Genomic DNA, 14,749 nt, shown 5'->3' on the forward strand with positions numbered 1-14,749 from the left:
ATTATCTCCATTGAAATAAACATTAATTCTCAGCCCAAGTTAAGAATTGAAAATTATAAAAAATATTATTCTCAGGCCAAATCGACAATTGAGAATAATTGGAATATATCTTATTCTTAAATCAATAACTGAGAATAAACAGTTGGAAAAATATATGTCCCCATTTTAGTTTTTTTTTTAGCCCCCTCTGCATGGAGTTGTAGTTGGTAAATTCCTGGCGAGTGAAGACCTTCTTGAACATGTTCCACCTGGGAGTAGCAAGTTGGCATTACTCATGGCTTGCAGAAAGTCAGATGCAAATGAAGATTGTAAAATTATAAAATAGGTGTAAAACCACAAAATTTGCTTGGATTCATATCTTATATCTAATGTTGAAGTTGCATTACAAGCATTGGCAGGAATGAGCATTTTTAATAGAATAGATTTGGAAACAGCATACCACCAAATATTAATAAAGAATAACTTCAAAGAATGAATGATGATTAACATGCCAATAGATGTACTAAAATGCAAAAGGATGCCATATGGAATAAAGATAGAAAAGCAACCTTTTTTTAGGCAGATACTTTTCAGACTGATATGCTACTAGATATGTTGCGCACAACAGTATCTCAATTACTCACCAGTTGTTTGCCCTTGTCTTGGCTTTGGATTCGTCTGAGAGGTGGTGTTTTCTACTTCCTGTTTGCTCTCTAGCTACTTGTGTTATCTACCTATCTCTAGCTCTTTAGCGTCTGACCATTGATGTGAACACACACACATTTCTGTTCACCTCGACAAAGTGGTACCTTTGTTTTATCTTAAAACAAAGGTACATTCTTTTTCAAGGAAATAGAATGAATACATGTATTTATATTAACAAACTCTCGTGACCACACACAAACACCAGACAAGTATGCACAATGAATATAAATGCATAACAAACACTTTCAACTTAATGCATATTTGTTCACACACACACACATGTGCGCATTCTCTATTTAAATAAATATTTCTATTTCTATTTAAATAAATATTTCTTGTAGATATGTAACTCTGCTTTAGCATTCTTCCTTTTGGATCTATCATTTAAATGTGCTTCTCTTTGCGGTGTTGTTCCCTTTTGTTCGGAGTTGTGAGGGCGCGTGTATTTGGCGTATGCAGGATCAGTAGCGAATGTCTCTTCTTGGCATGCTTATCGACCTTACATAGGCTGGCTAACGCCCTGCGCTACAATGCTAATACCGATTTTCACAATGGTAAACACATACACAACACTTTAAATACTAAAGCATCAACAAGGAGTCATTAAAGAAATGCTGAATCAAAAAAACCTGTCTAAACAATAATCAAGACCAAAACAAGGTTACAATCAATAGTGACATATTGACTTTAATCATCAATATAAGAATATTCAGGTTTATTGAATAATAATATAAACTTATGTTGTCTTAATTTTTTGTTTTATTTTCAGTTAGGTTTTTAACTAAGACTGAAACAGAGTGGTCATGACTAATTTTATTCAAAAATGGAGTTGTTCATCTATATATACTTATAATTATAAGGTTTATACTAATCAGCAGTATTGATAACATACCAAACCCTTGGTGTATTAAATTTCTCGCCTGTGTTTATCGATTAAATACTACAAATTCTCACTTCTCTGCCATCTTAGCATCGTGGTAAGTTATCAGGCTATTGACCTCAAGGGTTCAGGTTCAGGGCTACTACCTACCAGAACTTTTTTTTCTTTTACACCTCCAAACACCTGGGCAACGCCGGATACGCCTGCTAGTCTATTATAGAAAAGTGAAAATGTGTGTGTGGGCATTTTTTTTGTATGTCCGGCAAACGCTTTTGGAGGGGTAGGGGGGCTCTCGGGGGGAGGGGGGTCACTAATTCTTACAACTTTTTATATACTTTCTAGATTATAATATCTCCAATTTACAAAACGAGGTCGCATCTATCTTTTATTTCAGTGACTTTTATGTTACAAAATTCACGCTATGATTTAATTTCTCTATGGCGTGATGTTTGACCTAGAAAATCAGACGTTGATGTTCGTTTAACCAACTGCTTTTTTAAACGTTTAATTTCAACCCTCTCACTTCTCTGCCCGCTTAACGTCGCGGTAACGTGTCAGACTGTTTTTTTCTGCTTTAGCCTCAAGGCTTCGGGTTTGAGCCTACCTCCCTACTAAAACTTTTTTTCTTTTACACCAACAAACACCCAGGCAATTACGTTTTTATTTTTAAATCTTTTTCTCCTTCGCGTTACAGGTTCGAACCTGCCTGCCTACTACCACTGCTTTTTTTTAACACCTCTCTCCACCTGTTGTTTTGATCCCCCCCTCCTTCCTACTACCCCCACTTTTTTCCGGGGTTCCTTACTACACCACCTTGATACACCCAAGCAACACCGGATACTCCCACTAGTCACAAAAAATGTATTCCTAAGTATCCAATCAGTAAATCATATATATTTTCTGTTTATCAGTCGGTGTCAATTCCACCCTTTCCTGGAAACTACTGGGCTGCTCTGACTGAAATTTTTTATTAACCTTTGTTATGATAAGGTGCAGCAAACTAAGTATTATGGTAGCAGTTAAGGATTAGTCACCACAATATCACCTTAATTCTTTGATTTTGACAAAACACTCATTTTAAGTCAACAGGCTAAAAAGTCTAGTCTAATATATAAAAGGCTATATGTCTGTTTGTGTCTTCCTCCATATTTTCAAATTATCTTTTCCGAAACTAAAAGTTGCAGAGCGGCGCTAGAGGCCTCAAATGATTGGACTTTTTATGGACTGTTCTTTAATGGGTCTTTAGCCAGTTAAAATAGTTTTTAAGGGGTTAAAATTGGTAAAAATTGAAAACATTTGTTATACATTTTGTACATTCATCTTTATTTTTGATTCCTAATCTGTTCATATACATGTCACGTTGGTACAGTGGTAACGTCACCAGCTTTGAATGCTACAGTTTTGATTTCAGTTTCGATTCTAGCTGATGGCACCCAATACTTTTATTTTTACTTTTGAAATCACAACTCTAATAATATGCATGAAATCTGGACAAATTAAAATATTGTATTTAAGCATGTTTTAAGATCGAGCAAAGCTAGTATATATAAGAAAAATTATTATTTAATTATAATTATCAAGCCCCCTTTAAGAATACTTAAGGATGGGCACTGTCTGGGGAGATAAAACTAAACTTTATGCAATGTTCACGACTTCTGCTCATTCAAACATTCCAGATTGTTTAATGCCCGTGTCCTGATTTTGCGTTTATTAGTTGTTAATTCCCGTGGCAATTGTATGGTGGCCTGGAGGTAAAGGCTTAGCAAATGGAGTCAAAAGTGGCTTTGTGGTTGGGTTTGAATCTCTTGACTGGCGGGAATTGTCACCATCTACACTGATGATTGCATAAGTATGAAACACTACAGTATGTAGGTATAGAAGAATTATTATTTAATTATAATTATATAGAAATGTATTTAGGCAGCATGTTTTCATTCAAACAAAGGTTTCCGTTTAATTTTTTCTGCCTTTCAGATGATCCTGCTTGTGTTTTTGTTAAATTGTTTTTGATAGGATCTGTAGGTATTTTTTTTGTTCCAATTTTATTTGTGAGTACTTTTGACCAAATACTCCTAGTCGTCATCAGGCAACTTATTTATGTCTTGATTTTAAAATGTGTTGCAATTTATATTTTTTTAAAACATACATATGGGTAATAAATACTGTATGCAGGTTATGGTCACATGTTAGAGACTTGATTAATTAAAATGTACAATATTTAAATAGGTTAAACATATTCTATACAGTTCGTTTCCTGTAAGTAATAAAAAAAAATACTCAAGCTGAGATCGAAACCAAAACCTAAAAGCAGAGAGTCAAGTATGATAACCATTAGGCCTGCTTGACACGATCTTTAAAAAGTGTTTTCAAACTTACTTATTCTTAACATAAGGAATCTGTCATCTGAACGATTCATGCATGTGCATTCATGAAACTTACTTATACTTATACTTAACATAAGGAAGCTGTCATGTTTCTCGACCACGCATGTGCAGTCGGGATATATCACGATACTCTGAGTTAGCCTTTAACACATGGACACGTACCTCTGCAGGGTGGTCTCTCTCTCTCTCTATATATATATATACACACACTAGCAAGCCGCTCAGCATTGCCTGGTCATAAAATATGCATAAATATATTTTTATTCATACAGAATTTGAGACATGCATGCAAGTATTATGTTTATTCTATACAGTTCATTTCCTGTAAGTAATAAAAAAAAATACTCAAGCTGAGATCGAAACCAAAACCTAAAAGCAGAGAGTCAAGTATGATAACCATTAGGCCTGCTTGACACGATCTTTAAAAAGTGTTTTCAAACTTACTTATTCTTAACATAAGGAATCTGTCATCTGAACGATTCATGCATGTGCATTCATGAAACAGTTGACAAACAGATAAAAATCTAATGACCCCCATATACCAATTTTTCAATTGTGTCTCCTTAGCAATGCTGTTTTTCTGAAGTAAAATCACTTAAAAATTTATCCACATGTCTGAATACCATATGAACCAAATTTCAAGTCAATAGTTTAAAAATTCGTTGAATACATAGGTTGAAAAGTGTCCTCACACACACACCTCACTTTTATAGCAGGCTGTCCAATTGTAAAATACACATATTATAATTGATGTAGATTTCTTATTTATTATAAACAAATACCGTAGGTATTAAATTTAACGTTAAATTCCTTTAAAGAAAAGGGTGAAAAAAAAAAAAAAATGAAGTAAAAAGAAAAATGTGCATGCGAGTATTATGTTTTTTCTAAACAGTTCACTTCGTGTAAATAAAAAAAACAAAAAAAAAACAAGAAAACACTTGAGTTGAGATCAAAACCAAAACCTAATGACAGTACGATAACCATTAGACCAGCCTGCCACGTTCTTAAAAAAGTGTTTTCTAACTTATACTTAACATAAGGAAGCTGTCATGTTTCTCGACCACGCATGTGCAGTCGGGATATATCACGATACTCTGAGTTAGCCTTTAACACATGGACACGTACCTCTGCAGGGTGGTCTGTTTGACCAAATCTGCCTCACAGGATCAATTGTCGTAACAAGGGCGTCTCCAGTCCCTAAACGCAGTGGCTAACCCTAAGTTCTCATAGCTACACCTTTATCTTCATCTAGAAATGGACCCTTCAAAATGTAACCAGACATTACTTGTTGCTGGAATTACTGTTTTGATGCTCAGAGCGCACAAAACGTGCACGACCCTAAGTCCGTGTGACAATACCTTTAACATGCTAGCTGGCTGTCCGTCGTCAGATGCTGTAGTCCAAGTTCTTCTCATAGGTGCTTTCATGAATGGCTGATTGTTGTGTTGATGCTGTTAGTAATTGGGGTTTCAAATCAAAGCAATTCAATAACTCTGAGATTATTTTCTTATAAACGAGAATAATTATTGATAAAATATTTCCAAATACACTTTGTGCAAAGGAAAGTTAATTTTTTGGGTTCTTAATTGTTTTAAGAATGTTTTCACAGATTCGTTCAGACAGCTTCTCAACTTAATTCTTTTGGGGAGGTTACCTACGACGTCCAGCAAACAAATCTCTCTCATTTTGCTTAACATAATGTTTAATTTTTTAAACCTTAATTTTGACCACCATCTCTTTTGAGATTAGCATTTCCTCCTCTATCATTTGGAGATTACCCTTTCCCTTCTATTGTCTTTTGTTTCTCTTTTCTTTCTTTTTCCGAATCTCTTCTTTCTTTCTCTCTCAAACCATATCACTCGTTAATTCTTTTTCCATTCTGTTTTTCCATTCTCTTTCTTTCAGACTCTTTTTTCCAAAGAAACTTATTAACTATGTTGGAGAGGTCTTCCATCTCTCAAGTTAATTCTTATCATCTACTAGGTGGGCTGTCATTTTAACATAAAGCACATGATCTCTTCGTAGCTGTCAGGGTAGCCTTCAAGGCGTCAATGTCGACTTTACTTTGCAGAGAAATTACGTTTTTATCTACCATAAACTTTGCGTCAAACACCTCACCTAACCCATAGCCCGTAAGCAAGGTGAGTTGGTATTGCCCAGCGCATGCAACAGAATTACAGTGATACAGTTGACAAACAGATAAAAGTTCTACGACCCCAAGTATCAATTTTCAATTTTGACACCTTAGCAGCCCTTTTATCCAGGTGAAAACCTATTAAAAGTTTTTCTACATGTCTGAATATCCTATATATCAAATTTCAAGTCTGTAGATCAAAATTTTGTTGAGGATATAGACCGAGAAGTGCCCTCACACACATTCTCACTTTTATAGATATACTATATATGTTGCTCAATCGTAAAATATGCATAAATATTATATTTTAATTAATGCGGAATTCTTTTATTATGAACAAAAATACCCCAAGGGCTGCTAAGGTGTCAAAATTGAAAATCTTTTTGCTGTCATCATTTTTTTACCGTTTTTTCATTTTTAACTTGGAGCATAAAAACATTGAACACATAAAAGAAAAATAAATTAACGTCATTGGAATGTTTATTCTCTTTCCAGCAATGTAATTCTTTTAAAAATTGACCCTCAAGATATAACTTGTTGAAACACATTAGACATGTAATATTGCCGATGTTCACAAAAATACAGCATACGCTTGTAATGCTACTCAATGAAGTTTCCAGCCACGGTTATGATTGCTGGTGTGGTTTCAAGTGAGGGCCACATCATGCCACGTCACATCTTTGAAGTCGACTTGAAAGTCAACACCAAAGTGTACCTGGATGTGCTGAAGAGTGTAGTGATCCCCTGGTGCAATCAGGTGGCCCCTGGCAGACCCTGGTTGTGGCAGCAGGACTCGGCGCCAGCCCATAAGTCCAAAGAGACCCATGCTTGGCTTTAGAAAGGATGCTATGACTTTGTACCCTTCTCTCACTGACCCCCCCTCCTCCACTGATCTAAACTCGCTCGACTACTTCATTTGGTTATATGTTTAGAATATCACCAACATAACCTCCTACAACACCAAGGCCAGCCTGATCGCCACCATTCACTGAGTATTCGCCAGGCTCCTGTGGTAATTGTGGAAAAGGCATGCTCCCAGACCTATATAAAGGTGGTGATTGAATCTGAAGGCGGCTACACTTAATAGATGTCAGCTCTACTACATAATCAAGTCACTTAAATTGATTTTTTTCAATAAAAGTTTTAAAGTAAAACTAGTATTGTTTTATTTAGGGTGACAAATTTATCGTTCCACCCTGTATATTAAGCAAGGTCGGGCACCCCCCTACACGTATTCTAATAAAACTAATTGACACTTTCAATATCTATCTACTAAATATACATTATTTCAGATATTCACCCCTTTTTTTATAACACGTAATAATCACATTTATTTTGCATACATAATAATATATTAATTTGGGTCTTGTCCAAAACTCTAAGAAAAATCAAAAATAAAGAAAAATCTTTACGATGTATGTACACGTGATAGAAAGAAAATAGAATACACCAAAAATCACGTAATTCGTTTCTCTCTATGTATATAATATCTCTATAATATCCTTATAATAAAACTAGCAGGGAGACCCGACATAGCCGATACTTTTATAGTCATTGAAATATCTGAAATCTTCCATTCATCAACCAAATCGATTGATTGCCTGTTCTCGCTGGAAACCCACTGTAGTACACCAGGAAGAAGCTCAAATGTCTCCATGCAGTGACTTAGGCCACAATATAGTGTAGTCTACATTGCATTGTACAGAACCTACTATTTGTTTTTCTGTAAATATTTTTATATAATGACTTTAATTAAAGATTAAAATGCAAAAGTATCACGGTTCGATTGTGCTCTAAACAGACATTTATTTTGAATGCGCTCCTGTTTTATCAAATAACCTACTGTTGATTTTATACACTGGGCCCTTCTGCTTGTGTGGTGATAAAACTTATTAAATTGTGATATTAGACTGCATAAAAAATTTTAACTTTGATCAAAATCAAACTGTTCCTTTAATGTAATTTTTTTCAATTATTGATTTTTATCAAATGTATTCCAAATACAAAACCTATCTAAGAACACTCCCAGACACAAAGTAGATTTGTGTGAAATTTCATAAAAATCGGCTTAGCCGTCTCAGAATCTATAGGAAACTCACACACACATAGTACTTTTTTTTTTTTTTATATAAGTGGAGATAATGTAATTTTTTCCCATAAATATAAAAATCAAATCTTTAATACTAACTACTTACAGCAACTCCTACAGTGCGTTTCAAAAAAGTTCATTTACCTACCCCCACCACCACCAAACTACCGATCACTGTATGAATTCCTTCATAATTATAATTTTCATCAGGCGACCGTTTATTATTTAATTCTTTAACTAATACTATTTCCTACATATTATGTTAGGTTATAAAATTGAATAACAAACCCTCCCTAACTTTCCAATTCATTTTTGCCTTCTTTTAAATCATATCGTCTATGAAGGGAAAGATAAATACATATTTTCATTTGAACCAATGGAAAATTAGCTGCAGCACGAATCATTCTATCATTTAACAGACATACGACGATATATGTATCAACTACCTATGTAAAAGTAATTCTTAGTCTTTAAGTGTCTTAAAGCTATTATATTGAGTAATGATAGAGTACTGCCTAGCAATAGCAAAGAGAGTGCGACGTCTAATTATGGAAGGCAGTAATTGTCTGTTTCAATGAGAATGCCACTGCTTACAGTAAAAGAAACTTTGATTTACAAGAGGAGCACAGCATATTATTTGAAACATTTTATCCTTCTGTAATTTTGAATGAAACGACTTTTTATTTTCAAAAACAACACTTTAAAGTATGGAAATTAATTTCTGTCACAATATGAAACATTCGAAATCAGAATAAGTGGGAATCTATGATTTAATAATTTTTCGTTTATTCTATTGTTTATACATACGACATTATGTTGACACGATGGTTCTCATTAGTTCACCAAAGTTAATTTATCGTTCCACCCTCTCTATTAAACGTATTTTAAGACCAGCAAGGTCGCCCCCCCCCTCACTACTAGTATTCTAATAAAACTAATTGACACTTTCAATATCTGTCTGCTAAATATACATTATTTCTGCTATTCTATTAGTAATTCACCCTTTTTTTAACACGTAATAATCACATTTATTTTGCATGCATAATAAAATATTAATTTGGTGCTTGTCCAAAGCTCTTTAAGAAAAATAAAAAAAATAAAGAAAAATCTTTATGATGTATGTACATGTTAAGCAAGTTAAGCAATGTCGAGCCTGGTCACTACCAGATTGGTGACCATTTGGGAATACCAAGCATTGTATTTAAGAGAAAGTTGGCACTTTCAGCAACTCCTGCATCCCACTTGGCCTGAATTTGTCTTGACCCATTTTGTGCCGCTGGATCAGGCTGGTTGGAACATGAGAGTGAGACTAGCTCTGAGTAAACCAGCTTCACTTTAAACAGACTCTCAATATGAATCATCCATCATGCTTTGGATAATCAAATGGTCTTCGACAGATAAACCACTTTTTTTTTTTTAGTATAGTTTTTTATTTAATTCTTATTTACCTCAAACAAGGCATATTGCCACTTGAACGTAAAGAAGCACTATCTAGATGGCTTTACGTAATACTTGAATTTCTGCATATTAGTACAATCATAGAGGGAATTCCAAAGTCTAGCAGTTCAAGAAAAAACAAAAAAACTATTAAGTAGAAAGCTTTACAACATTGAGAGATCTCCACAGTGCTGCTTGTCATGTCCCTCATAAATATTTATGTTGAAGGGGCACAAGTGCTATGTTCGTCAGAGCACATTTCATTAAAGTACTTCTAAAACAGACACAATGATACAAGATTGCAATGAGAGAACAAGAGTTAGAGTTTGGATTCAATCAAAGATGAACTGATGAAGACAGATACATGATTTGTAGGTAAATGCTAATCCCACCCCCTTTCTTGTATTTACCTTATTTTAACCATATTTAATAAATGTCCGTATAAAATTAATATCATTTTTCTTTATATACTTTTATATACGTATATACATCAGTATGGATTCCAAAATGGTTAAGTCAATGTTTTTTTAAATTTCACACAAATGCACTTAAGTCTTTGGGGGTGTTCTTAAATGTTTTCTATCAGAATGCCTTTGATAAATATAAAAAACTGAGAATCAAAAAAATTTGCTTAAAGAAAGAAACAGCACTATTTTGACCAAAGGTAACACCCTCATACAGCCTAACATCATCAGTGGATTTGAGAAGTTTTATTATCGCACAAGCAGAAAGACCAGCATAAGAAACCAACTGTAGGTTCTTTGATAAAACAGGGGTGTATTAGAGATTAATGTTTCTGTTTAGAGCACAATTGAACCATGATACTGGACTTTTGTATTTTAAACTTTAATCCAAGCCATTATATATAAAAATAATTGCATAAAGTAAGCAGTATGTTCTGTATAGAGCAATGTATTGTGGACTAAGTCATTGTAGGAAGGCATATGGAGCTTTCTCTGAGTGCACCGTGATGGATCCAAGACTCAAGTAGGCAATCAATCAATTTGATTAAAAAATTGATTTCACAGATTTCGATGCCAATGAAAATATTGGATATGTGGAACATTTGTTAATCTTCATTTAATCTTGGGCAATGTCGGGGTTCCCTACTAGTGTACATTATATAATTGTGTTATCAAAGAGTATATCTTTAATAAAGCAAAACTTATCAAGAGTTACCCTTATACGTTGTACCTACTTTTAATTACTATTGACTATATTATTCTATTCCTTCATTCTCAATTTGTATCTAAATGTTATTAAGCCAGTTTTTTCTATATTTGCATAATTCTAACACTTCTCTTCTGATGAGAAGCATTTAACTTCGAAATGCCATGACCTAAAAAGTTGTTTTTTTTTAAAAATTTTCTTTAACTTTTCCTAATTGCTCTGACGATATAATAAAGTTATATATAAATTTTATTCGTCATCTTTAATTTTTTTTATATGTATATATATATATATATATATATATATATATATATATATATATACACACATGGAACGATAAAGTTGTTGCCCTAAAAAAAACAAAAAAAACACTACAGCTTTATTTTAAAATTTATTGGAAAAAATCAATTCAGGTAACTTGACTATGTAGTAGAGCTAACATCTATTCAATGTAGTTGCCTTCAACCTCAATTACTGCCTCAATACAGGTCCGGAACTGGGAGCATGCATTTTCTACAAGAGCGGCAGGAGGTCAGAGAATACTCGGTGGATGGCTTTGGAGTTGTGGGTGGTCATGTTGATGATGTTCTCAACGTATGACCAAATGAAATAGTCCAATGGGTTCAGGTCAGGGTAGGAGGAGGCCAGTGAGAGAAGGGTACAAAGTTGTAGCACCCCTTTTGAAGCCAAGCCCTTTGGACTTACGGCCGGCACAAAGTCCTGCTGCCACATTCAGCGTCTTTCAGCAGCCACCTGACTGCACCAGAGGTTTACCACACACTTTAGCACATCCAGGTACATTTTGGTGTTGACTTTCAAGCTGACTTCGAAGATGTAAGGTGGCCCTCACCTGGAACCACATCAAAGACCATAACTGTGGACAGAAACTTTTTCATCACCCTGGACACATCCCTGTTATTTGTAGCAATGTAGCGATGCATTTTGAGGGTACTAGCAATGGTTCTGTTGTCATAACTTGGAGAGCAGGAGTTGTACAGTGGCACATCTTCGATATTGCTTGTTGAACATGGTGTCACTTTCAGACATGATAGAAGGCTCCTATCGCTCTTGGGATTTGTACACAACAGGCCAACTAGTAAATGGCCTCCAACATAAAAAGAAAGCTGGTTTTTCTCGAAAGGAAATGGAATCATGTCATCTTTTCTAAGGCGACAGTTTTATCATTCCACTTTGTGTGAAATAAAAATTACAATTAAATTTACGAAAATGATCCAAGATGGTAAAATTAAAGTATATTATAAATATTAAAGAATTAATAGTTATAAAGTTATCTCAGCCAGATGTAAAAGCTTGCTAAAACCAAATAGGAAATAGAGCTTATAATACGAGCAAACAGTTAATAAACCATGTTAAAAAACACTTTGAAATGAGTTAAAACATATTTAATCTGAAAAGGAAACACTAGATAAGTGGATAGTCCTTAATCCGCAGAGTTTCAAAGAAATACTTTCCTTCTCATCAGAGGCTAGGAATTAGCAAAATGTGGGATCGGATTTTGCACGCAAAATCTATCCACTTATTTAGTGTTTCCTTTTCAGATGAAATATGTTTTTAACTAATTTCAAAGTGCTTTTTTTTAAACATGTTTTATTAACTGTTTGCTCGTATATATATATATATATATATATATATATATATATTGGATTCAAGTGTGTGAACACACAAGCGCACATTTCATCACTTTTCGAGTGAATTTTGTTGAAGTATAATTTCGTCTAGCATAAAACAGAAATCTATAAAATCTTATTAAATGACAAAAAAAAAAAAAAAAAAAAAAAATCTATAAAATTTTATTAAATGACAAAACCAAAGAAAAAAAAAATCTATAAAATTTTATTAAATGACAAAACCAAAGAAAAAAAAATCTATTAAATCTTATTAAATGACAAAACCAAAGAAAAAAAATCTATTAAATCTTATTAAATGACAAAACCAAAGAAAAAAAATCTATTAAATCTTATTAAATGACAAAACCAAAGAAAAAAAATCTATTAAATCTTATTAAATGACAAAACCAAAGAAAAAAAAAATCTATTAAATCTTATTAAATGACAAAACCAAAGAAAAAAAATCTATTAAATCTTATTAAATGACAAAACCAAAGAAAAAAAATCTATTAAATCTTATTAAATGACAAAAAAAATAAATTTTTTTTAAAATTAAAGACTTACCTTAAAAATAACATTTCTTCACCTGCACATCGCCAGGAAATAATTGTAGCTCCTGTCAAAGAAAAATTAGCAAAACTTTAAATCTCATCTTGAATGTAAATTTGAAACGATTCTTATTTTAATTGAATGTTTCTTATTTCATCATAAATCAGCATAACAAAATGGAAAAGAAAAAAAAAACCGATTTGGAAATTTTTTTAATAATATTTTTTTTAATTGATTACTTTCATGGTAAAAGTGTTTAAAAAAAAAAACAAAAAAAAAAAAATCAAGCCAAGCCTAATCTATGAAAATAATTCATTATCTGTTATCTAATTTGATGCGTTTTTTTCTAATGAGGTACATACTAAAAGTATACAGAAAAAGGTGGGCGGACAAAACAAAAACAAAGATGAAACATCAATTAGGTTTCAAGACCCCCCCCCCCAAAAAAAAATGTTTCCTTATATTAAAAATTGACCCTGTGATGAAAAACCAAACAACTTGGATATATTATCTGTTTGTCTACAGATGCCATGTGCATTGAAAGACAATCGATGTAGATTAAAAATCGTCTTTCATTTTCAATATTTTCTGAGGGTCCATGAAATCTAATTCATCCCATTGTAACATAGCACAGATGCGCATATGTAAATGCACGCAAAATGACGTCACCAGGAAAGAAAATAAAAAGACTATAAAAGAAGAGAAAAAAAACGATCACGTGAGAGACATCGATAACGTTCATGATCATGTACAAGACACAAAGGATGCTTAAGACGATCACGTGAGGGACATCAAAACAGTAAAAAGAGAAGGAGGAAATAAATGCTGCTGCTACAAAGACCAAGCGAGTTGGCGTTATTTCCTATTCTTCGTCTTGGTCTCCTTTGCGACTAAAACTGCACACAATGTGTGTTGGTTCTCAGACAACGTTACCTCATTAATTCTATTGTATCATTGTTTTGTTTTTAATGGAATAAACAGGAAAGACTATTTTCTTTTCTAATAAAAATGTAAATATGATTTATATATACAGTTCTTTTACACTTAAAAACATAGCACACATTAAAACTTTCCTAATTTTGACAGAATTAAAAATTGAATTTTATTTTGATGAAGAGAAAAACATTAAAACTTAAAATATGTATATCATACTATATTCTAATTCGATGAATATTTTATTCAGAATAAAGGGATGGTGAATTAATATATAAAATAACGTTGGTCGGTTTTGAAATCATATCTAAATAGCAATGCATCTCACGAATCCATCTTTGATTCTGCCTAGCCAATATTTATCATTGTTGCACCATATTATTTGCAGAAAAAAGTACTATGCCTTAGTTTCTTTCAAAAAAATATTTATTCCAGCCCTGATTTATGGTAACACAAACATTTTACTAATGCTGAAAAAAAAAAAAAAAGAAGAAAATTCAGTTTATATCATTAATATAAAAGGAAATGCCTAAATATCTGTATTTTAATCAGATAAACAATTATGTTTAATTATCTCATTATTTACTAGTTTTTGGGTGCCCGGCATTACCTGGGTGTTTGGAGGTGTATGTTGAGCAAAAAAAAAAAAAAAAAAAGTGGTAGTAGGCAGGCAGGCTTGAAGCCGTACTGCGAAGTGGCAAAGGTTTAAATTAAGGCTAGTCAATCGAAAAGAGGGGATGACTTTCGAGAATATCGGCAAAAAAAGCGACCCCTCCTTGTAGAAAACTGCCCAGTTGAGGGTGAAGGAATTAATGTTTTCAGCCAATTTTTCGATATTTGTCGTCCAAAGAGTCAAGCTTC

General features: G+C 33.1%; 1 protein-coding gene across 1 annotated transcript in view; it reads right to left on the reverse strand.

Moving 5' to 3' along the window:
• Positions 1-14,749, reverse strand: part of LOC145246688 (uncharacterized) — a 160,871-nt gene that overhangs the window by 105,303 nt on the left and 40,819 nt on the right. The window contains exon 2 of the mRNA XM_080108413.1: positions 12,971-13,022. Within this exon, the coding sequence (XP_079964539.1) occupies positions 12,971-13,022 (52 nt within the window). The remainder of the gene's footprint in view (positions 1-12,970; positions 13,023-14,749) is intronic.

Source organism: Euprymna scolopes, chromosome 24, assembly GCF_053919585.1.
Source record: "Euprymna scolopes isolate OS-2025 chromosome 24, ASM5391958v1, whole genome shotgun sequence".
NCBI lineage: Eukaryota > Metazoa > Mollusca > Cephalopoda > Sepiida > Sepiolidae > Euprymna > Euprymna scolopes.